Raw genomic sequence first — 22,982 nt, 5'->3', positions numbered from 1 at the left:
TCATACATGCAGATTTACTCGAATCGCCAGTTTTATCAAGAGGAGGAAAGAAGTACATGCTAGTGATCAAAGATGATTATTCCAAATTTCGAATTGTGGAATTTCTGAGACATAAAGATGAAGCTGTAGATAAGATTAAATCGTTTCTTGCTCGGGCTAATAAAGACGGCATAAATGTGAAAGAACTGGTTACAGACGGCGGTCGTGAGTTCGAAAATGCTAAGATGGCTAAACTGACTGATGATGAAGGCATCAAGTTAAGAATCACTATGCCGTACTCGCCAGAACAAAATGGTGCAGTTGAGAGAGAAAACCGCACAATAATGGACTCAGTTCGTACTATGCTCAAAGATACAGGCCTACCGCAGTTTTTATGGGCAGAAGCAGCATCGACGGCTGTCTACATTCTTAATCGAACTGGACCAAGTAAAATCACAGGGAAATCTCCATTCGAAGTATGGTTCGGACGCAAGCCGAAAATCGACAAGTTAAAATATATTCACTATGCCGTACTCGCCAGAACAAAATGGTGCAGTTGAGAGAGAAAACCGCACAATAATGGACTCAGTTCGTACTATGCTCAAAGATACAGGCCTACCGCAGTTTTTATGGGCAGAAGCAGCATCGACGGCTGTCTACATTCTTAATCGAACTGGACCAAGTAAAATCACAGGGAAATCTCCATTCGAAGTATGGTTCGGACGCAAGCCGAAAATCGACAAGTTTCGAATTTTTGGATCAACTGCTTTTGTACATGTACCGGATACCAATAGAAGTAAACTGGACGACAAGGCTGTTAAGGGATATTTGGTTGGATATTGTGATTATGATGGCTATCGTGTTTTCATACCATCAAAGAATGACACAATCAAGAGTGCCAATGTGGTGTTCAACGAGCAGCAGATAGGTCCCACTTCCTTGTCTTCAGAAACGACTTCTAGTGCCAGTACTAGTACATCAACTGGTATGCAGTTTGAAATTTCAGGCAGTTCCGACGGTACTGACTTGCAGGAGGGTGAAAATCTTCGCAATGTAGAAGATGAACTATCACAGATGACGACGCATGGATTGCGTGACCGATCAACTATACGCCGCCCACCCAGATTTAACGACTATGAAGTCTACAGCAGCATCCTGAATTTGACAGAACCCCAATCACATGAAGAAGCTATGAAGTCTTCGATGCATGTCAACTGGAAACGAGCCATGGACGAAGAGATGGCTTCGCAAAACAAGCACGGTACGTGGAAACTTGTTGAACCACCTGAAGGAAGAAAGATTCTTGCAAATCGCTGGGTTTACAAAGTGAAGACTAACCCAGACGGCTCTATCGAAAGATTTAAGGCTCGATTAGTCGCGAAAGGATATACGCAGACGAAAGATATCGACTACGGGGAGACTTTTAGTCCATTGTGTCGCTACGACACTATTCGAGCTCTAATTGCAACAGCAGCTAAGGAGAAATTAAAATTATTTCAAATTGACGTGGAGACAGCTTTCCTTTATGGTGATTTGACTGAGGATATATACATGTATCAACCCGAAGGATATGATGACGGAAGCGGACGTATATGCAAGATGCTCCGACCTTTGTACGGTCTTAAACAAGCTGGTCGATGTTGGAATGCCAAGTTTACGGACGTGCTAAAGAAGCATGGTATGACCCAAAGCAAATCTGACCACTGCCTCTTCACTCGTAAAGATTCGGGACACAAGATGCTGATGGCGATTTACGTCGATGATGGTATTGTTGCTGTACAAGACGAAGCATCATTCCTCACCTTTATGGACGAACTCAAGCAACATTTTAACCTTAGAGTGACAACGTTAAATTGTTTTCTTGGTCTTCAAGTTGAACAGTTGAAGGACGGCTCAATCTTTTTGCACCAAGAAGCATTCACTAAAAAGATGCTAGAGCGTTTTGGGGATGCTACCAAAACATCACGCATTCCGGTGAAAAAGGCAAATCTGAAAGTTGAATATGAACTTCCGAATGCTGATGGGATGATAAAGATCAAGGAGGCAAATCCTCTTAGCAGTCACATTCCATACAGATCAGCAGTAGGTAGCTTACTTTATTTAGCGATGGGAACCCGACCTGACATTGCTTATGCAGTAAGTTTAGTATCTCGTAAATTGGACAATCCCACAGAAACTGATTGGGAAATTGTGCAGACTACATTCAGGTACCTTCGTACTACCGTTGCACATGGCATTGTATATAGCAGTACAGATGATAGAAGCCTTATGTTGTTTAGTGATGCAGATAACAACAGTTGTGCTGAAACTCGGAGATCTCGCACAGGTGTGATATCTTTCTACGGTGGAGGTGCAATTACTTGGAGAAGTAAATTGCAGGAGGCTATATCTAATTCAACAACAGAAGCAGAGTTTATGGCAGCAGCGGATGCGACAAAAGATCTGATATGGTTAAAGCGCCTGTTTGCCGAGATAGCCAACGACGTCTCATTACCAATCCTCCAGATTGATAATCAAAGTACCATCAAGTACATCAAAAATCCGATGTTTCACGCTCGCACTAAGCACATCGATCAAAGATACAAGTTTGTTCAAGATGAGTTTGCTAAAGGACATTTTGAACTAGGCTACGTCAGAAGTGATGAGCAACGAGCAGACATTCTGACGAAGGCACTTCCAGTACCTCAGTTTTATGCTCAAAAGACATTACTTGGTGTGAGAGCAGTTCTTTGAGTGACAATATTGACTACTGACTGTTTTCATGCTCGAAGGAGGCTGTTATAAATCGAGCATGCTATCAGCGAGCCTCACGATATATTTTTTTTCTTGTAGAGTTGCACTTTCGTAATCTGGCAACTTCTATCTCTTGTATATTCCGAGTTTATTTTTTTTCTAATCGTTCTTTTCCTTTTTTATTTCTAAGTTCATATTAAATACTATTTAAAATAGCTGTCACCTTTATTTTGCTAATATTTACAACACATATAAAACAAGTGTTAAATTGTTCTTTACAAGGTGTATAGTGACTATTGACATGGTGACATCAGGAACGATGTTGCTAATCAATTAACACATTTTAAATAATTCATTTTAAATAACACATTTTAAAAATTAATTAAACAATACAAAATTTACTTACTTGGATTGGCGACTGTTATCTGTACATTTTTTTTAATGAATTCTTCCACCAATTCCAGCGGAGCCTTATCAAATTTTTTAAATTTCTTTGAAGCATTTTGTAAAGTTTTCGCTTCTCTCTTCCAGAAGATCGTCCTTTTTTCTTTTTCAAATTCATGAATGGCTATTTGTTATTCTTCATATGAAGAAAATCAAGATGATACAAAAATTGTAGCTGCCTTGACTACGATAAACAGAGCTAAATTATTTTTGAAAAAAAAATCGGAGAGTCACGTGGACAGATACGCTCTATGATTGGTTAAAAATTTGATCGGTAAGATAGCAAAATGAATATTACTGCGCCGATAATCGGTGCAATAGACACTCCGATTTTCATTTTTATCAAACAGCGGTCACCGTTAAACAGTTATAGAAATATAAAAATAAATTATTTCCTTCACCAATGTTTTCTTTTTAATGAAAAATTCACTTAAATCATTTTAAAAAAATGGAAGTAAATGGTAAAATCAATGAAAAATCAAACAGAAGCTTGAAAAATTAGAAATTTAAAGCATAGACTTCTTAAAAAAACATAACTTCTACTTCCACTATATTAAACTGTCGACAAAATGTAAATAAACGTAAGATGTTTTGGTTTTCATATTTAAAAAAAGCTTAATTTTTAAAAAAAAAAGGAAATTAGGACAACCGGCTGAAAAAATCTGATGTGTTGAAAAGTTTTCTAAGTTTATTTTAAATATCCTTTTTGTGAAATACTTGTTGTAATTAAGATTACGTATGACACGTCTTTGCCACCTGGAATGACAAAATAAACATTTACTCTATTGACATTGCCTATGCTAAGATGCCTGATCGTTCTGTCGAGTGTTTTCCGGAAGATAATGGCTGAGTTTAGAACTCTAACTTCATTTTATTTAAATAAGTACCTTAGTACTTTATAATGTTTAGCCGATTCACAAATGCGTTATATAGTGCGGTGGATGCCTTGGCACCGCCGCACTTATTACATGAAGACTTCGTTTGGCACTGGAAATCTATAACAAGATTCTATACTGGAAAAAGTGCATCGAATTCAGTGCCGATTGAATCAACTTCCATACCTGCTCATTTAAAAGAAATGCTTTCAATCCTTGAACAAGAAGAAAAAGAAATAGAGCTGGGAAATATCGGACCTTGTATGGAATACATGATGCAACATAAACTCCTGGATACCATGTGCGTGCTGGCAACATCTGATTCACCTCCTGGTATGAAGCAATGCATGTTTGCGTTTATCACAAAATCGCTTAACATAATACAACAGTCATTAATACCTCATGTGAGCATATGTGTTCCTATTCAGACTTTTATAAAACTTTGTGGTGAGGTGGTTGCCAGTCCTACTGAAACGGAAGAAATGGAATTCTTGTCTTCAATTTGTAATATTATTCAGGAAAACCCACATATGTACAATAGCTTTTTTTTAGGGGACACCGGGCCTGCGTCACGTAGAAACTCGTCCGTCTCTTCCTCCTCTAGTGATAGTAAAGAAGAAAAAAACGAATATGTCTTGATAGCTTCTCTGTTAAAACTTTACGGAAGTCCAGATAACAATATCTCCAACAAAGCAAAGGAATGCATTAAAACTTTATGCTCAGGTGCTAATGATACAATATCATTTTCTATCGTTCAATCAACCAGTCTTAGTCGTGTGCTTTGTTCCAGTATGATAGCGTTTTACAAAAATATGCCCGTCACCATCAAAATTCAAGACCTTGAAAATCCTATTTTTGAAGAAGAAGAAGGTGTTAAAATATCTCCAGACATGCGCAAATATTTGTGCTACTTGCAGCATCTAAATTTCATCGATACTGTTTGTGAAACGGCACATCCTTTGATAAGTGACGATATTTGCACGCACTTTAAAACCGAATTTCTCGATAGTTGCATCTATCCTTCCATTATAGAAAATGAAAACATTGATAATTTGTTATATGTTACTACCCTGGTTTCTTGTTCTATCAGAGCAATTAAAAGTCCTAAACTTATTGATTCATTTGCTAGACATTTACTCGATGACGATATTATACAGGATGTTGATTTAGCTGAAAGTTACAAATTGACGTTAAAGGATATTCTGATCGAAAGATGCAACAATTGCAAAGCAGATGTTGCCCTAGCCATTTGTACTTTACAACTTTTTGAAGAACTGTTGATTAAACCCACCCAATTCATCCTTAACAACCTAGTGTTGAAATATATAACAAGTCGGGGATATTACGACCACACGGCTTCTGATAGCTGGTTTCAATTTTCAGATGACGATGCTTGTAGCAGATATAGTGATGATGTTTCTGAAGAATCAGGCCCGTCATCTAAATTATACATTAATAGAATTATTGAAGCTTTTATAGCCTTATTACCCGATGATATAAAATCTTGTGAGTCCGATGAAGAATCTGGTTATGAAACCTACATCAAAGAGGCTCACAATAGATTCATACAGTGCCTTATTGTGTGTGAGAATTTTGATTGGCCAGCAAATTTTCCAGAAAAAGAGGAAAACCATAATGGTACGGAGGACGATTCCAGTTCTGAGTCGCAACCAGAAGCAGATTCTGCTCGGTGGAATTTTTATGAAGGACCTTTTTTAAGAATGATTTTCGACAAACTGGAACAAATGTTGTCCCAGCCTTATGAGATTAATTTGCAACTGACTGCGATTGTTTCCCGTTTGGCATTATTTGCAAACCCTCATATACATGAATATTTTTTAAACCCGCTGATTCCTTATGTTCCTGGTGTTCGAACTCTCTTTACTGTGTTGTTTAAACTGTCTGAAGATATTCAGAAGGACGTGTCAAGTATTGGAGGCTTTAAAACAAAATTAAAATTGACTCGTTATGCATTATTAAGTGATGGTAATGAATATGCGACTTTTGAGGAATCAAATGTGTTGGAGGCTTTAATAGTATTTGAAGAATTCTGCAAAGAACTAGCTGCCATAACTTTTGTTAAATATCATGCTGTGTAACACATTGTAACTTTCTAATTTTGAAACATATTATGATTTAAATTTTAATGATTATTTAAACAATGATTTTAGTGGTTAAGGCTAATTTCAAAAGGCTTAGTACAGTCGAACCTGTTTATCTTGAATCTCACGGGAAAGGCAAAAAATTTGAGGTAAAGGTTTTTTTTTTTTTTAAGTTATACAGGTACTTAAAAAAAAAATTAAATTTAATTAAGAAATTTTATTAAAAGTGCTTCAATTGTTTTTAGGAGAAAAATAGAGGCATTTCTTTAAATTAATTATACCACATACATTTATTTACATAAAATTTTTTTAGCATACATTTCACACTGAAAAAAAATTTTCAAGGATTTTTTACGTTTAACCTTATTTGTTTCGATTATTCTTTTAAGGTTAGAAAGAGCGCAAATCCCTCATAGCCAACATTTTCCTGGGATTCAAGAATAGTTTATTAGAATTCTACAGGTTTTCTACCTCTTTTGCATTCACTTTTGGTTCATCAATGATCTTCAGCTTCTTCCTCTACATCTGATATTCCTTTAACATCTATGATTTCCGCATCTGTCAATGTTGCCAGGCAGTTGTCCACTTGTAAACATCATCAAAATTAATGTCAACATTAAATCCGGATTTTATTGCATTCCATTCAGGCAAATCTGGCTCTGCATTTTCAGCATCAACAGCTTCTTCTTTACTGATGTCTTCAAACTCATGTTCATCATCTTCACAGCTATTCTTAAAACCAGCTTTTTAATACCATTTTGAATAGTTTTTAGATGTACATTTCACCAGGCAAAACAGCAATTCTGATAGCATCTAAGATCTTTATTTTTGGAAGAGAACTTTTTTCATGGATGGCATCAACAAGTTTGCTTACCAACTGTTTTCTATAGTTCACTTTAAAACTCTTAATTATCCTTTGATGCAATGCTTGCAATTTTGAGGGGAAAATGAATTTCTATTCTTAGCTTTCCTGTCTATGTTTAAAAGCTAACTTCTGGTGGTCACTACTCATTAACCCCTCACTTACTGCCAGAATCATTGTATTCCTTTCTAATTAAGAAAGTGCAGGAATAGTGATTGAAATTCCAAAAAACACCCCCATCTTCGAATCTGTTCATTCCTATCTGAACCGTTCACACCCATCTGTACATCCCTACTTCCTGTGGGTTCACGAAATTCATCTCTGTCTGCAAGTTCTACTGATAAAGAAAGTTTTGACATTTGTGCTCTATTATTAGAAATTCGAGAAACATAGATTTTGAAGGAAAAAAATTTCCACACAAAAATGGAACTGATTTTAGACAGTAAATGTAGGAAATTTTGAAATGTAGAGGTTCGAGATAAACAGGTTCAACTGTATATAAAATATTAATATTTGTAAGGTTTAAAGAATACAAGACAAAATATTTTTGATAGCAATTTTTTAATGCAGTAATATCTCTGAGTAAGACTTAATGTATCCTATTAAAATTTAATTAAATAAATCCTAATTGACCTTAGGGTAGTAAGTTCAAGCTTTTATACTACAACTTTTGTTCACACCAGTTAATTTTTATTCAAAAAGCTGTTTTAAACTATTTATTAAATTTTGCGTTTTTAAACTAAACCAATATCTTAAATATTTTTTTTTCCATCCAGGGCACCTATTTCTATTGAACTGAATTATATGATTTTTTTTTATGGTGTGGTTTTCATTTTTCTTTGTAATTTGATTTTCACTTTAGAGAGACCACTCTGCAGAGTTCAGGGAAATATTGTCAAATAATCTACTGTTCTGAAGAAATTTTACCAATTTCTCTCTGTTGCTGAGAAATTTAAAAAAGGATAAAATTCTTTAATTTTTACTAATGAACTTGCACTTTTCTTGGAAGACATTTCTCTCAATTCTATAGAGTGTTTCCTTAGTTTGCGTGTAAAACGAGCCTTGCATGCATTTTTTGAAATTCTGCTGTCTGTTAAAAAAACCAATTTATCATAATATTTAACTTTTTTTAGAAATATTTAAATTTTTTATTTATCTGAAATTATATAAACAGGCTATATGTTAATATGTATACAACCTGCAACTCTTAAATACTTTGTGCAGCCTTCCCTTTCAAACCAAATAATATATTTAAAAAAAAAAAAAATTTAAAATGGTAAAGAAAATTTTTATAATTAATTCTTCAAACTAATTTAAATATTTAAAAAAAAAAATAGAAATTATTAAAAGTCTTAAAATGCAAAGATCAAATTTGACCACTAATAAATTGAAATCTTACTCCTCATGCTTTATTTAAACGAAGCATGTTTAAACACTTTTAGTTTAAGGATATATCTTAAAATTAAGATGTAAGCTGTTTATACATAATAGGGAATAATAAAATTATTTTTCCATAAAAAAAAGTTTAACACTTACTATGATTTATATATTTTTTATTTTTCTTTATCTTTGTTGTAGAACAGTCAACTGTGCAAAGTAGTTTATTTTTTATTTTGAAAAAACTATAAAAATATTTCATTATAGTTTTTGTTGTTATTTAATATAATAACTGAATTTATCAAGCCATTGAAAGTTGATTTATTTCTTTCAGTGGCTATTCTCTAAAATAAGTTGAGTATAGCCAAGTTAAAATATGTTATTTGATGCACATTTGTTTGAAAACATAAATTATGTTAATTTATTATAGCATAATTATTTGTATTTCTTCAGTGCTAAAGTCTTGTATTTCTAATGTAAATTAATTGATATCTAGTCTTTATTTATTTCCTTGTAAAATACATTTAAAATTTTTAGAAAAATGCTTTGTTGAATTGCATTTAGCTTTATTTGGGCATTGTTAACAATTATTTATTATAAGAGTATGGCATACTGAATATTAATGTGATCGAATAAATATTTACTTTTGCATGTGATTGAAATGTTTTTTTTTTTTTTTCAATGTAAAATTATTTTAAATACAGTGAAACTTCAATGACTCTAAACATCAAAGGGAAGCCAAAAATACTTTCAGTTATTGAAAATTGAATAAAATATATCATCTTTAGGTTTTTTATAACACCTTGGTCTATAGGCTGAAGTTTTTATATCAAGTTGGGTGGATAATGGATTGCAAATTTTGAGTCAGTTTAGAATGGGCTAGACCAGTGTCTCCCAAAGTGTGATACACGTACCCTCAGGGGTACAGGAACAGTTTAGCGGGGGCACGCGTTCTTATGCGAAATATCTTGCAACAAACAAAAATTTCACAAAATTTTATTCAAAAACAAAGCTAGCCATGAAAATTTACGATTACATATTTTTCTATTGGCTATTTTTTGCACAGTTAATAATTAGTGGTAGCAACAGCCAGTTGTGATTTTTAACTTTTGTGCAATTTTTTATAGTAAAAAATACATTCATTTGTTTAATAGTGGTACAGAGCATTAACGAAAAATTTAGGAAGGGTACACAAAAGTCATAAGTTTAGGAAAGACTGGGCAAGATAGTTATGTCAATGAATAATAAATTATTTTTTGGTCAAGTTTTGATAGCCATTCTTCAAAAATCGTATTTGTCATCCATTTTATTAAGGTTTATTAAAATTTAAATCAATATTAAATTTATACAGCTGTGCGAAAACTCTTTTATCAAAAGGCTAGTAAACCAAACAGCTATCGAACTTTAGTAGAAACCAGAATTTTCAAATGAACTGAAGCATGATACATAAGGGCAAACTTATAACAATCTTAAAAAGCAGAAAGCTATGCATTTCTGCTACCATTCTGATGGTAGCTGAAGCAAAGCATCAGCTACCATTTCTGAGATCTCAAATAAAAATATTATCCATCCGTATCTGTGAAACCAAAATTGTGTTCATACTATAAAACATTATGCAATTGCAATCTTTCAATTGAACACTTTTTTATTTGGTTGTAACACTCTGTTGTCAAGAGTTGAAAAAAATATTAAAAAACCAAGCAGTCTACAATTATTAAAAAATTATCATGTATGAAGACGTACAATAATCACGGAACTTTATCTATGAAGATAAAATATAAGGTTTGGGAAATTTTAATGATGCATTAAGATATACTAAGAACATTACCAGATTTGAAAATTATCAATTTCCTGCATTTTGCTAAGAAAAACCAAATAAATATATTTCAAAATTACAAGTAAATACAATCTAATAATGTTTTCAAAATAAAAACCACTTGCAGCAACAACATTGCAGTCCAAGAACAGAAGATATTTTAGTTTATTAGTACTTGTGAAGAAACTAGGTGAAAAGATTTATGGAATTTCTTATCAGTACATTTTTATCAATTTCAGTTTTCCTTTAAAATTGAATATTCAAATCTTAAGTTATTTTTGGGACACCTGGTACCTTATATATACATAAAGGAAAATAACCACTATCAAAATATTCCTAAAATAAAATTTTAATTATTTAATGACTACCAAAACTCTAGAGTAATTTACACAAATATACTATAAAAAATAATTATTTGCACAAGCTAATTTTTAAAATACTGACTATATGAATGACTATTAAGAACTTTTTCTTTTATTTAAGAAAAAAACATGTATATCCAGTTAATAAAATTAAAATTATAAAAAAAAATTTCATGTCTAAAAAATATTTAAGATAAATATGAGCTCAAACTGAACAAATCCATCATATGGCAAAAAAAAAGAGATAATGAGTAATAAATCAAACAAGTAAATATTTATTGACAAATAACATTTACATAATTTGTAAACAACAGTTCGTAAAATTATAATAAAAAAATAATGATTACACATACTATAATGCAAAATAATAAAATAAAGCATTCAATAGTAGATACATAGCAAAGAAAAGATCAAACAAAAAAAATAATGCAATTTGTGCAACTTAAGGATGTGAGTAACTTTAAATAATCTTACAAGTATATTTATAATTACATGCATTATATTAAAAAAAGAATAAAAATACAGCAAAAATTCAAAATATTTTAGAATTAAAATCTGAAAATAACTATTTCATAAGTCGTATTTGTGACATTGCAAAACAGTCTAAAACATCTATACAATTTGCTTATACTTAAAAAGCATTACCTTGCTTCATTTAAGAACACAAAACATCTCATACACTGGGACGATACTTTAAACTTTCAAACAATATAAATTCACATAAATAATGAAATCTAATTAACAACAAATATTAAAACTTTAAGAGTTTTGGGGCTCTTCCTTAGGTTTAAAAAACTAAGTTCAAACAAAAACTTTCCACAGATGACTTATATTTATTTCATAAATTATCTTTAATGACAAGTAAATAAATAAAAAAAAAACGATAAGGTACATGAAAAAATTGACTTAAATGTGCTATAACATATGCACAATATTAATGCAAATGTATAATTTCAATCTTAAACAGTCTTTTTCTAAGGAAAAATCTTTCATGAATAAGTAAATAAATAAAAAATGATAAGGTACATGAAAAAAAAATTGATTTAAATTTGCTAGAACATACGCACAATATTAATGTAGATGTCTAATTTCAATCTTAAACAGTCTTTTTCTTTGGAAATAAAAATTTTTTGAATGAAGTGTTCAAATGCAAATTTAATTTAATAACGAAGCACTATACAAAAATGTATATATTATTTAGAAAAGTATTAATAAATTTAATATAATTGATTTATATAATTAAATTATTAATTGATTTAGATATGTATTAATTGATTTAAAAAAATTACCATTTCAAAAATTCTTCTTTCTTTTTTTTGTTTTGTTTTTGGTAAAGCTGAAATATGTTTTATAGTTTATTAGGGTTTGTTTAGTTTATAACAGAGATTCTTAAAATGTGGTCAGTGGACACCAGGGGTCAGCTTAGTCAATACAACACACTTATATAAACAGGCTTTCTTGATGCTGCTAGATATAAAATCAAATTATAGAAACAAACTCAATGTGGAAGTAGGAGATCAAAAGTTCTACTATGATCTCAATAAAAAAAGATGAACAATCCATCTTTTTCTAAGTATAATTTTTTTACAGAAAACATTAAAAGAACCATTTTGAAACTGTTTTATACTATTGTTTTTTTTTTTTTTCATTTATTTTTAAAAGGTGAGGGTTTATTTATTTATTTTTTTAAATTACTTAGCATAACATAATGCATTTCAGATTAGTAAGCTAGTCTCATAAACAAAGTAAAATGCTGTAATTGGAATAGGATTTGTAAAACAAAATGAGGTCAGCAAATTACAGATCTTGGTTTAAAGTTCTTATAAAACTGTATGACGCAGTAGGTACTGGAAAATACTGTTTCCCCAACCAAATAAAATGTAATCAGCATATTGATATAATATATTAAAATTTGTCTTTTATAAATAATTTTTATCACTAAATGATAAATTTTTCTTCTTTAGTATACATTATATTGCAGAATAAATTCTGAAATTCAACATTTCTGTCTTAAAATTGTTAATGGAAAAGCTTTACTGTATCAACAGCATTAACATACATTACTTAAAAGAAATTGGTCCACAGTTGAGATTTCATTTTAAATATTTCATTCAATATATCTCATTTACACTTGAGAATCTGCATTGTTTGCATAAATAAATTATTTAAATAAGAAATAATTTTATAATTTAAGTAATGTATATTAGCATCATCTAAACGTATAATAAACTTTGAAAAAAAAATGCATTTGTTATTTGAAACCTATTTTTGCAAGCACTAATATAAGTAACAACTATCATGAAATAAGATTCAGAACAAAAATAATATTTTTCAGTGTCATTATTAGAATTAAATTGAAAATTTATAATTTTCATACTCTTCTGGTTTAATATACAATCTAATTTTAATCTTATTATCCATAATAAATGCTAATAACTATGGAAAATAACAAATATAGCATAAATTTGAATGTGATCAAAATATAAATACTATGCTGAAGATATGTTAGTCATTTATGATTTTAAATATTATAGACAGTAAGTAATTTTTAAACTAAATAATTAAGAATAAGGAACACAACACCAATAAGGCATTTTATTTAATCCAAAGGAATTGAATGCTGCCAAAAAAATCTTTAATATTTGAATATAAATATCTAGTTTAAGAGCAAGTATACATACATCTTAATTTCAAGGTAAAAAGTATTCTCTTCAAAATAGAATTCTTTTATTAAACTTAAAAATATTATAAATGGACAGCTGATTTGAAATGTGTTTACCTCTGAATTAATTTTTTTTAAATCAAGAATACTGTTGATACTAATTTATTTTAAACAAAATTGTGTGACAATTAAATTAAGTTTGCTATAATTAGTATTTTAAGCAATATTTCTCATTTCAGAAATAAAATTAAAGAAATCTGATTTAGTAAGCAGTAGTTACTAAATAAAATAAATTTATTCTTTTTTTGTGAAAAAAGGTTTTATGACATTCATAAATCGTTACTCCAATTTCTGTCTAAACATTTAATTTCAAACATACAATATTTTCATTTATTTATTTAATTTGGAAAATTTTTTTAATCCAGTGTAATTTTATAAATTGAAGTGCTATTTCATTAACTTTTTAAAATCTTTAAAACCAAATGTAGATTTGGAGGAATTAATTTTTTTTAATAAAAAAAAAGATTATAACAGTGATGATTTAAAAACACTCTCATTTAGATTTTCAATTACCAAATAATTCAATTAAAACCTTAAGCATTATCTTGGCAAAGCTGTAAAAGAAATGACTATACACATCAAAATGAAGAGATTTTCATCAGTAAGTATAAATTATTCAAAATTTAAGAAACATCCACAATATTTTATCATACAAAAAAGATTTCATGAAATTCACATTATGCACTAAACATCTGATACAACAGTTCAAAAGTATGAGATTTAGTTTCTCAAATTATTATTACCTAAAGTATTTAAAATTAAATAAAATACAGTCGAACCCTGCTATAATGAAACTAGAAAATAGTGAACACTCGGTTTTAATTAACATTTTTAGAAGTTCCTTCTGAACTCTAGTTTAACAAACATTATCTTAATAATTAAATTAAACATTATTAAATTTTATTTAATTATTAATTAATTAAATTTTATTTCCTCAGTATTTTTTCCCTTTTCATTTCTCCAACTTTTAATTTCCAGGAGTTGTGATTGCAACTCACAGCATTTTTTTTCTTACAATGTATCAAATCTCACTATTGCAAGTTTTTCGCTTTCAAACTATGGCAGACAATCCTCTCACATTTCTTTTCCACACACATATTGAAGGACAAGAAATTTCATTAACTTTTATCTCAGAAATAAAATCGGCATTAAATATTCTGATTTTTTTTTTCATGCAAAAACTAAGGACTAGAAATACTGGGTTCCAGTAATTGTTTAAACTAAAATTGGTGAAATCTTCTTGAAATCAAACTGTAGTTAATCAAAAATCACTAATTCATTCCATATTAATTAGTTAATCAGCTAAGATATCATAAAAAAATTATGAACTGTCACAATTTCCAACAATATTATTGCCATATGCATACTTGCCAACATTGGAGAAATAAAATAACGGAGATTTAACCAGCAGAATTTTTTAGGCTATGAGTGAAGCTATGATACATCATGCATAATTATGTAAGTCGAAAAGAGAAATTCAAAATAATATACACATTTACCTAAGTAACAATTATGTTTATAAACGATAATCTAAAGAAGAATTTTTTAAACCATTATTAATAAATACTTAAACTATAAACACTTAACATACTGCAGTACTGACAATAACACCATCTGTTGAGAAATAAGAGAGGTATTTTTGCCATCAATGGGTAATTTAAGAAACAAAATTTTTTTCCACAAATACAGATAAATTTGAGAATATATGGATAAACAGGAGATAGTCATAAAATACAGGAGTCTTTGTTAAAAAACAGGAGACTTGGCAGGTATGCATATGCAAACAAATATTTTTTCAAAGAATTTTCATATAGTGAACTATCGTTTATAGTGAACTTATTACTAGATTAGCAAACATTTCACTATAAAGGTTTTCGACTGTATTAATTAAAAACATGTCGTGTTCTATAGTGGAGAGCAGGAAACTAAAAAATATTCAACAATGCTGGTAAGCAACATTCCATAAATCTGAAAGGATTATCACAATTTTATGGAAGTTTATCATGCACACAATTGCATTCTTGAGAACTGAAATAGTAATAAATTAACTACCAACGCAATGAATTTAAGTTGCAACAGTAGGAAATGGAAACATCATGGAACATTTCATTCTGGTTCGGAAGCCTATTCACAAAATGAAATGTGAAACATTCTCATTCTATAAATATAGAATCAACTTCACAAACATTGTATTATTTTTTTTTCACTATAAAATTGTGTAAAACAATTTTTTTAAATTTTAATAAATCAGTTACTGAATTTAAACTTTTGCCCAGCTCTTGCATGAGGAGCAACATTACTGAAACCGGGCGTTCGGTTTGGCGGAAAACCAGGTGTTCGGTTCGGCTGAACTTCTGCAGTTATTTTGAATAACTGAATGTTCATGTGATTGCATATTTGGTTACACACAATAGTGCAGTAATGAAGCAAGTCTGCAACTGAATACACCTGAAAAAGAAAAACAATATTTTATTTCAAGCATGGAAATATATATATATAAATAGCACAACAAAGACAAAAAGAAAAGAGAGAGAAAAAGAAAGTCATTAAGTATTATTTTTTTTAAAGTATTCCTCACGCTATCCTATTGATATATTTTGCTTTTACTACATTGATACAATATTAGAAAGCACTCCTTTTGCGGATATATTTGTGGATATAATCATGTGAGCTGAAAAGATATCTTTTAATTTTTTTGTTTTCTGGCTTTTAAATTTATATACATATTTACATATTTTTAGATATTTTTTAACAATATTTCATTTTAATAATTTTTCTTCATCTCTTTTTCTTAATCTTGATTATTTTACATGCTTCCTCTATATTCTCTCTCTCTCTCTCTATATATATATATATTTACAGATTAATGAAAAAAGGGGAAAAAAGAAAATTAATAATAAAAATAACAAAAACTGGAAGAAGAAAAAAATCCGATAGAAAGGAAAGAATTCTTTTAGAATAAAAGAATTCCATCCAGAAGAATTTATATCCAGAAAATAAAAGATATAATTCAAAAGATATTATCTTTTCATATCCGCGGATATAATCGTGTGGGCTGATGAAGAGATTATATCTTTTATTTTCCTTATATCTTTTATATATGATTTAAGATTCGTTATATCTTTTATATGTGAAAGATTTTGGATATGAAAAGATTATATCTTTTGCTGATGAAAGATATAATCTTTTCATCAGCAAAAAGATATAATTCAAAAGATATAATCTTTTCATATCCGCGGATATAATCGTGTGGGCTGATGAAAAAGTTATATCTTTTCTTTTCTGGATTTTTTAAAATAATTCTTTCCTTCTTATTGGATTTTTTTTTATTCAGTTTTTTTTATTTTTATTATTAATTTTCTTTTTCCCCCTTTTTCATTAATCTGTAATTTTCCTTTGTATTATCTTCATTTTGAACTTATTTTATGAGTCCTATTTACTTGCAGCTTATGTGCAATAAATGAAACTTATTGTTTTTCTTAATTTTCTTCGTGATTGCCGTTTTGTTGTTTCCATTCAACGATCAAAAATTGAAAAATGGATAGTGTTTGTCAAAGAGGCTCAAATTACCAAATGGTCAGTCAGGTATACGAAAACACTGATACCTATGTGGATAACCTCGGAGAAAGTCATGTCCACATATAATTTGCAAAGATCTCTTTGAACTGAGAATATGGCTGGATCAGATTTTTTCGAAAGCATTCATACTTTGGCAATTTTTAACATAGTTGTTTGTTGTGCTCAGAATGAAAATTTGATATTCAAATAGAGCAAAAAAAGGCAGAGGAAGTCAACATCCCTTGGTCAACTCTCTCATTACCAGGTAAATCAGATTGGCAGAGAGCCTACTTACTTTTATAAATTCTAATTACCACAAAAATGCATCCACCTTTGAATCTCAAATCATCTTTTAAATATGAAACTGTACTTAAGTTCACCTAGTACACATTTGACACATGGCACTATAGTTTGAACATTTTAAACTATAAATTTTAATAGATTTGAAAAAAAAAGAATAAAAAATAATTATGATGATATTGAAGCACAGAGATTCAATTATTTTAGAGCACAGAGATTTATTTTAATGAGACCTGTAGCATACATTTTATTTCCCAAGAAGAAAATAGGCCTGGCATGATATCTTAAATTAAATTACAATATTAGAGAATGAATTATAAAGACAAAGTATTATTATTTTTTTTTAGATTACTGAAACTATTATTAGGACCTACAAAGCAGTAATCTTTTAAATAGTTTAGTTAATTTTAAATAATCCATATGGATTTTGTTAAAAATACTGCCAGAGCAGTAACTCTGACACACAACCATCAGGAAATACAAATAATGAATTTTACATAAAAGATAGTCTGGCGTAAATACGGGCTAAAAACATTATGAATACACTAGGGGTGGAGAACACGCGACCTGCCAACTATTGATTTGAGGCCCGCGAAAGCTTCTCAACACAATTTTCTTGAAGAAAAAAAAAATTTCAACAATTTCAAATCCTAAATTTGATTAGACTTTTTGATGCGCTCAATTTACAAAGATTCTATTGTAAATCTATGTTGTTTCTCAATCACTTTTTCAACAGTTATAGATACAAAATTCCATAGAAAATGGTCATTCATACGAATTTTAATACAATATTACGATGCACAAGTTTCGAATTTGAGTAATAACTTTTTGACTCGCATTATTTTGCCGATTTTATTATGAATCCAAGTAAAATTTCAAATGTTTTCTGGCATTTATAAATGCCAATTTCCATGTGATTTTTATAAAATTCCAATACTTTATTACAATATTATGAATCGCGAGTTATAAATTGCGCATTTAATTGATCACTCTTTGACATGCTTCATATTTGCCAATTTTATGATAAATCTAATGATTTTTTTTAAACGCAGTTATTGCTACATTTTTGCATGTGATTTTAAAAATCCCTTATTTTCACTACAATATTATTACGACACACGAGATTCAAATCGCACATTTAACTAATCACTTTTGAAGCGCTTTGTTTTTCCGATTTCATAGTAAATCCAAGTTATTATTTAATCATTTTTCTGACAGTTTTCACGATGCATTCGCGAGGGGCTAAAAAATTTCTCAATTTTATTTTAAATCACAATTAATAATTTTAATACACTAATTTTGAATAGATTCATTTAAAAAGTAATCTAAAACAAGATACCTAAATCCTTAATTTCATAAATGTTGAACAAGAACTTGAATATTACAATTAAAAAAAAAAATGAAATGTATAATGACTTACCAAACAAAGCCACAAGATGATATATTCATTTATAAAGGTATTAAAATATTGGTTCATGAACAACATTCCAGGACCAATAAGGATGGAGTCAAAGTAATCCAGCTCACTTCTAGTCATATGAGCAACCTAAGAATTGTATCATTAATAATGAATAAAATTGCCATAATGAAAAATTCTAAACAATGAACAAGCTACTTAAAAGCCATGGCAGTAAAAAAGTAAAGCTTTCTATCAACATCCAATTGATGTCCAAGGGATCATGGAAGTTTGGAAGTTAAGACTCCACAATTTTGAGACCAACAGTATGGGGGTGATAATGTAACCAACATTGCACATTAGCTGCTTTTAAACCTTAGACTGTATTATAATCATTAATTTAAATGTAGGCAGGAGTCCGGTGCCAGATTTCTAATTTTTCACCATGATAGATGAGCAGGGGTGATTGTGAGCCCAAGTCAAAATTCCAGAAAATTTCCTGAGTTAAAAAAATAAATAAATTTAAATTTAAAAATTAGAAAAAAATTTAAACAAGGTTTTTTTCCTTTTTCTCGATATTTCTTAGTTTACTTTAAATATTTTCAAAATTTTACACATACCTATACCATTTACACATATCTATGATGACCTTGAGAAGTAATTAAGATTTACAAATATGTCTTTCTTGAGTTTATGATTATAACAACTATTTACTGATAAAAAATGAATATTAATCATGAATATAAGCTTATAAAGTATCTCTCTGGCTCTCCCTTACAAAGAAATAAAATAAACTGTGTTTTTAAGTTCAACCTTTGAAAATTTGATTTCCGGAAACTTCTGTGATCAATGATTTTTTTAAACGTCTGGACCTTCGATCTCCGGAAACATCCGGATCACTGTTAGCGAAAAGTCCGGAAATCCGGATTTTTTCCGGAGCACAATCAGCCCTGGATGAGTGCCTTATCCCCTTTGCCATTGAGGCTTTAATAATACCAATAAAAATATGGAAAAATTTAGAAATAAGAGTAAAATCATACTGCAATTTTAAGGCAAACTTTATTTTAAATGCTGGTACATATTAATTGAATATTATTATTTATATATAATATGGGCAAAGTAATTGAAACATTTCTATACAAATTCATTTTCTTATATTTCTCAAGAAATAGTTAGAGACTTATTTTATAACTTCAGAAGTGTTTAGATAATGCTATTTCTCATATATATCAGTTAAATTTAAAGCTTTTAGAGGTTTCAGGGACTGATAATAAATTACGAAAAAAAAAATTGAAATTGCGAGCAAACGAAATGCGTCTCAACTTATGCGCACATATAAAGCCTGTTTCTCCACTGGCTATGCCTACACACACGTGTACACTTATGTATTTGATGTACAAGATTTGTACTTATGTCTAAAAGCAGTGGTTTCACATTCAGTTCAGCTCTTTTCATGAAATTCAAAATACATGCAAATTCTCTTAATTTATATCACCAGTGTATGTAACCAAATAAGATTCAGAACAATATAATGAAGGAAAAAAATTTAAGCGTTTCCTATGCATGCACAGTAAAAAGGATTAATTTAAATGCTCATATCTTGCATAATTTTTAACAATTTATTTTATTCAAATTGTGTTTAATTTTATTGAATATTTGTAGAGTTATAGTTAGAAGAACCTTAAGTGTTAAAAAAAATAAATTATTAAATTGTATATGAAATAAGAGAAAAGAAGTTATATTAGAAATGTTTTCCAAATTTTATTTTGCTGAAAAAACAATTATATTAACCTCTTCAAGGACAATTTTGTTTTAAGTTGGAAAAAAAATATTTGACTTTTTTTTCTATACAATTTATTTATTTTATATTAAAGAAATTTAAAATGCAAAACAATAATAATTTATAGAACAAATTCATGACCTATTTATGAATACTGAGCGTTAATGGTAATTCATGAGTAAGATAGTTTCATATATTCTGGACACAATGGTTCTTCACATTTTTCAGCAATGTAACAAATTGTAAAAAGTATTAAAATGAATGCATTTCGTTGCATGCTTACACAAAATGTTATATTATAATTAATGTATTTAAAACAGGAACCACCTTGAATATGTCATTTCTTATTAAAAAAACTAACAAATATTAACAATTTGTTCACATAATCATTCAATGTCTCTGTGAAAAATTACTTCACACTTATTTTACATCTTTAACAACTGTACATCAAAAATAATAGTGTTATAATTGCAGCCAGGTTATAATTTCATTGCTTCTTGAGGAATTCCTCAATTAATAACTCTTTACGATTTTTATGACACTAATCATTACAATAAAAAAACAAAAGGTTCACAGAGGTGGTTAACGTCCTGAATAGGTTAATATTCTACATAATTAAAAATATTTGAAAAATTAAAACTGCTCAATCATGAAGAACCTGTCACTATTTAAAATCAGTTGATTCGCTTTTAAAATAGTATATGTATATTAATTAATATATAATGCAGCAAAATCATTTACATACTAATAAATTTTTTTTTACAGTTTTAAAGTAAAGTACATTTTTACATTTTTAAAGTGTATTAACTCCGTAACTTGTGTGCTGGAGTTAATTCGAGCGTGCTAAACAGACCAAATTGTGCACACTCGAAATAATTCGAGCGGCGTTGTATTTTATGCTGCTATAATTTTTAACACTCAAATATAATCGAGAATTGAAAATAACAATGTGTTTTTTAATATAAAGTGTGCTTTTTTACACAAAAAATTGATTTTTTTTGGCAAGTTTTTTTTCAAAAAATCTGTGCATTAAGGGGTTAAACAAAGGTCAATTATAGTACTGCTTAGACTTATAAGTTGGAATTTGTAAGCAGAAAACATTTTATTTTTTTACTTTTTGTTATATATTAATTTGTTATAAACAAAAAAAAAAAAAAAAAAAAAAAAAAAAAATCGAGACATCACAAACCAGTAAATTGAATTGTTAAAACTATTTTTATTATATTTTTAATGTTTAATCTGTTTGTAAAATTGGCTGGTGGCTGGGTCGCGTGTAAACGATTTTTCCCCAACAGGCAGAAAATAGCCGAGTAAGGATGATGTAATGGCGTGAGGGCCAATCAGAGCTTGCCAGAGGGCGCTGTTTTTCTCCCTCCTTTTTTCGAATCTTCGACGCGGAGCGCGTGAGTCAGTCTCGTAATTTTTTTCTTAAAGGTAACTCGCTATCTTTTTAGGAGTTTTAGGGCTACTAGGCCCTGGATCCAGGGACCGGATGACCAATAAGTATTTTTTTTAATAATATAATAGTAATTTTTATCGATTAACAATGTCGATCGTCTTTAATTAATAATGTCTAAAAGTATTTTAATATAAAATTAACTTAAAATAGATACGTAAAATCTAATTACGCCGATAATCTTCAAGCACGTGCGATTAATTAATATTTCTTTTTTTTTTAAACCCAGCCCAATTTTTATAAGTTGTTAAATGTGAATTATTCTCCATAATGTATTTTAAATTATTGTAACATTTTTAAATTTTATTTTGGAGATGTTGTACATAAAAAAATTGAATTCCTAATATACTAATTAGTGTGTTAAGAAGAATGTTATTACATATTTTGTAGCCAAGATTTTTGTTAATACATTTGTTTTTAAAAGTAATATTTGTCTCTAATTCTGAGTATGCCTCGTGCTAATTCTTGGATAGGAAGATATTCCGTGCACGTGCAGTCTAGTGCCATGTTTCTCTAAGATTATCTATAATCCTTTTTTTTTAAATAACTAAATATTTCGTTAAATAATGCCAATTATCATTGTTAAAAATTAATTCCAATCCAAATTGCTGTTTAGATTAGCAGATTAATATTGCTAACAAATTTTCGAGTCACATGGATGGCCTGCACGAGCACGTTGGAGAGGTAGTAAATACTGAATTTAAATGTTAATTTTAAAGTATGAATATACCAATTAATTTAACATCACGACGTAATTATTTGAATATTTTAGATACGTTATTTGATTTTTGATTTAAATTGTACACAACGCAAAAATATAAACTATTGAATAATTATTTCAAACTCTATACGATCTATTATTATATTATTTTATTAAAGGACATTATAGGCTAAAATGATCCATGAAATTAAAAAATAAATTATAACCACGTTTACGAACCTAACAGTATAAATTTTTATAAATTATACCTGAACTATTTTTGTCAATACTGAATACCAATTTTTAAGTTATACCTGGTTTTTCAGTAAAATTATTATAATAATAAATAATTATAAGTTAAATTTAACACAGAAATTGAATATTAATAATTTTTGTAATTTAACACTGAATAAATAAATAACATAATTTTTTTAAATATAACACTGGTGCCATGACCAGTCGCGATAGGCTTAAATTAAAGTGAATACTACTACTAGAATAAGTGGTTATATAATGTGTA

The 22,982-nt window shown here is 29.2% G+C and overlaps 2 protein-coding genes across 2 annotated transcripts in view; one reads left to right on the top strand and one right to left on the bottom strand.

Moving 5' to 3' along the window:
* The first annotated feature begins 3,694 nt into the window (after window positions 1–3,694).
* Window positions 3,695–7,254, top strand: LOC107439438 (FHF complex subunit HOOK interacting protein 2A). Its single transcript, XM_016052037.4, has one exon. It carries the CDS (start codon window positions 4,058–4,060, stop codon window positions 6,128–6,130), a length of 2,073 nt encoding a protein of 690 aa, XP_015907523.3. The 5' UTR covers window positions 3,695–4,057; the 3' UTR covers window positions 6,131–7,254.
* Window positions 7,255–14,212: 6,958 nt separating this feature from the next.
* The window catches only part of LOC107439435 (cholinephosphotransferase 1), a 28,939-nt gene continuing 20,169 nt past the window's right edge, over window positions 14,213–22,982 (bottom strand). The window contains exons 7-8 of the mRNA XM_043039958.3: window positions 18,551–18,676; window positions 14,213–15,720 (exon numbers count right to left, since the gene is read on the bottom strand). Of these exons, the coding sequence (XP_042895892.1) occupies window positions 15,520–15,720; window positions 18,551–18,676 (327 nt within the window). The 3' untranslated portion in view covers window positions 14,213–15,519. The remainder of the gene's footprint in view (window positions 15,721–18,550; window positions 18,677–22,982) is intronic.

The sequence above is a fragment of the Parasteatoda tepidariorum genome, chromosome 4 (genome assembly GCF_982258835.1).
Source record: "Parasteatoda tepidariorum strain Cologne lab strain chromosome 4, Ptep-v5.0, whole genome shotgun sequence".
NCBI classification, from domain to species: Eukaryota; Metazoa; Arthropoda; class Arachnida; order Araneae; family Theridiidae; genus Parasteatoda; species Parasteatoda tepidariorum.
Note: the sequence above shows the minus strand (reverse complement) of the source record. Positions and strands in the feature narration are given on the sequence as shown.

Bases quoted from the DNA above. Each gene is read 5' to 3' on its own strand.
- LOC107439438 (XM_016052037.4), top strand. From the start codon at position 4,058: ATGTTTAGCCGATTCACAAATGCGTTATATAGTGCGGTGGATGCCTTG.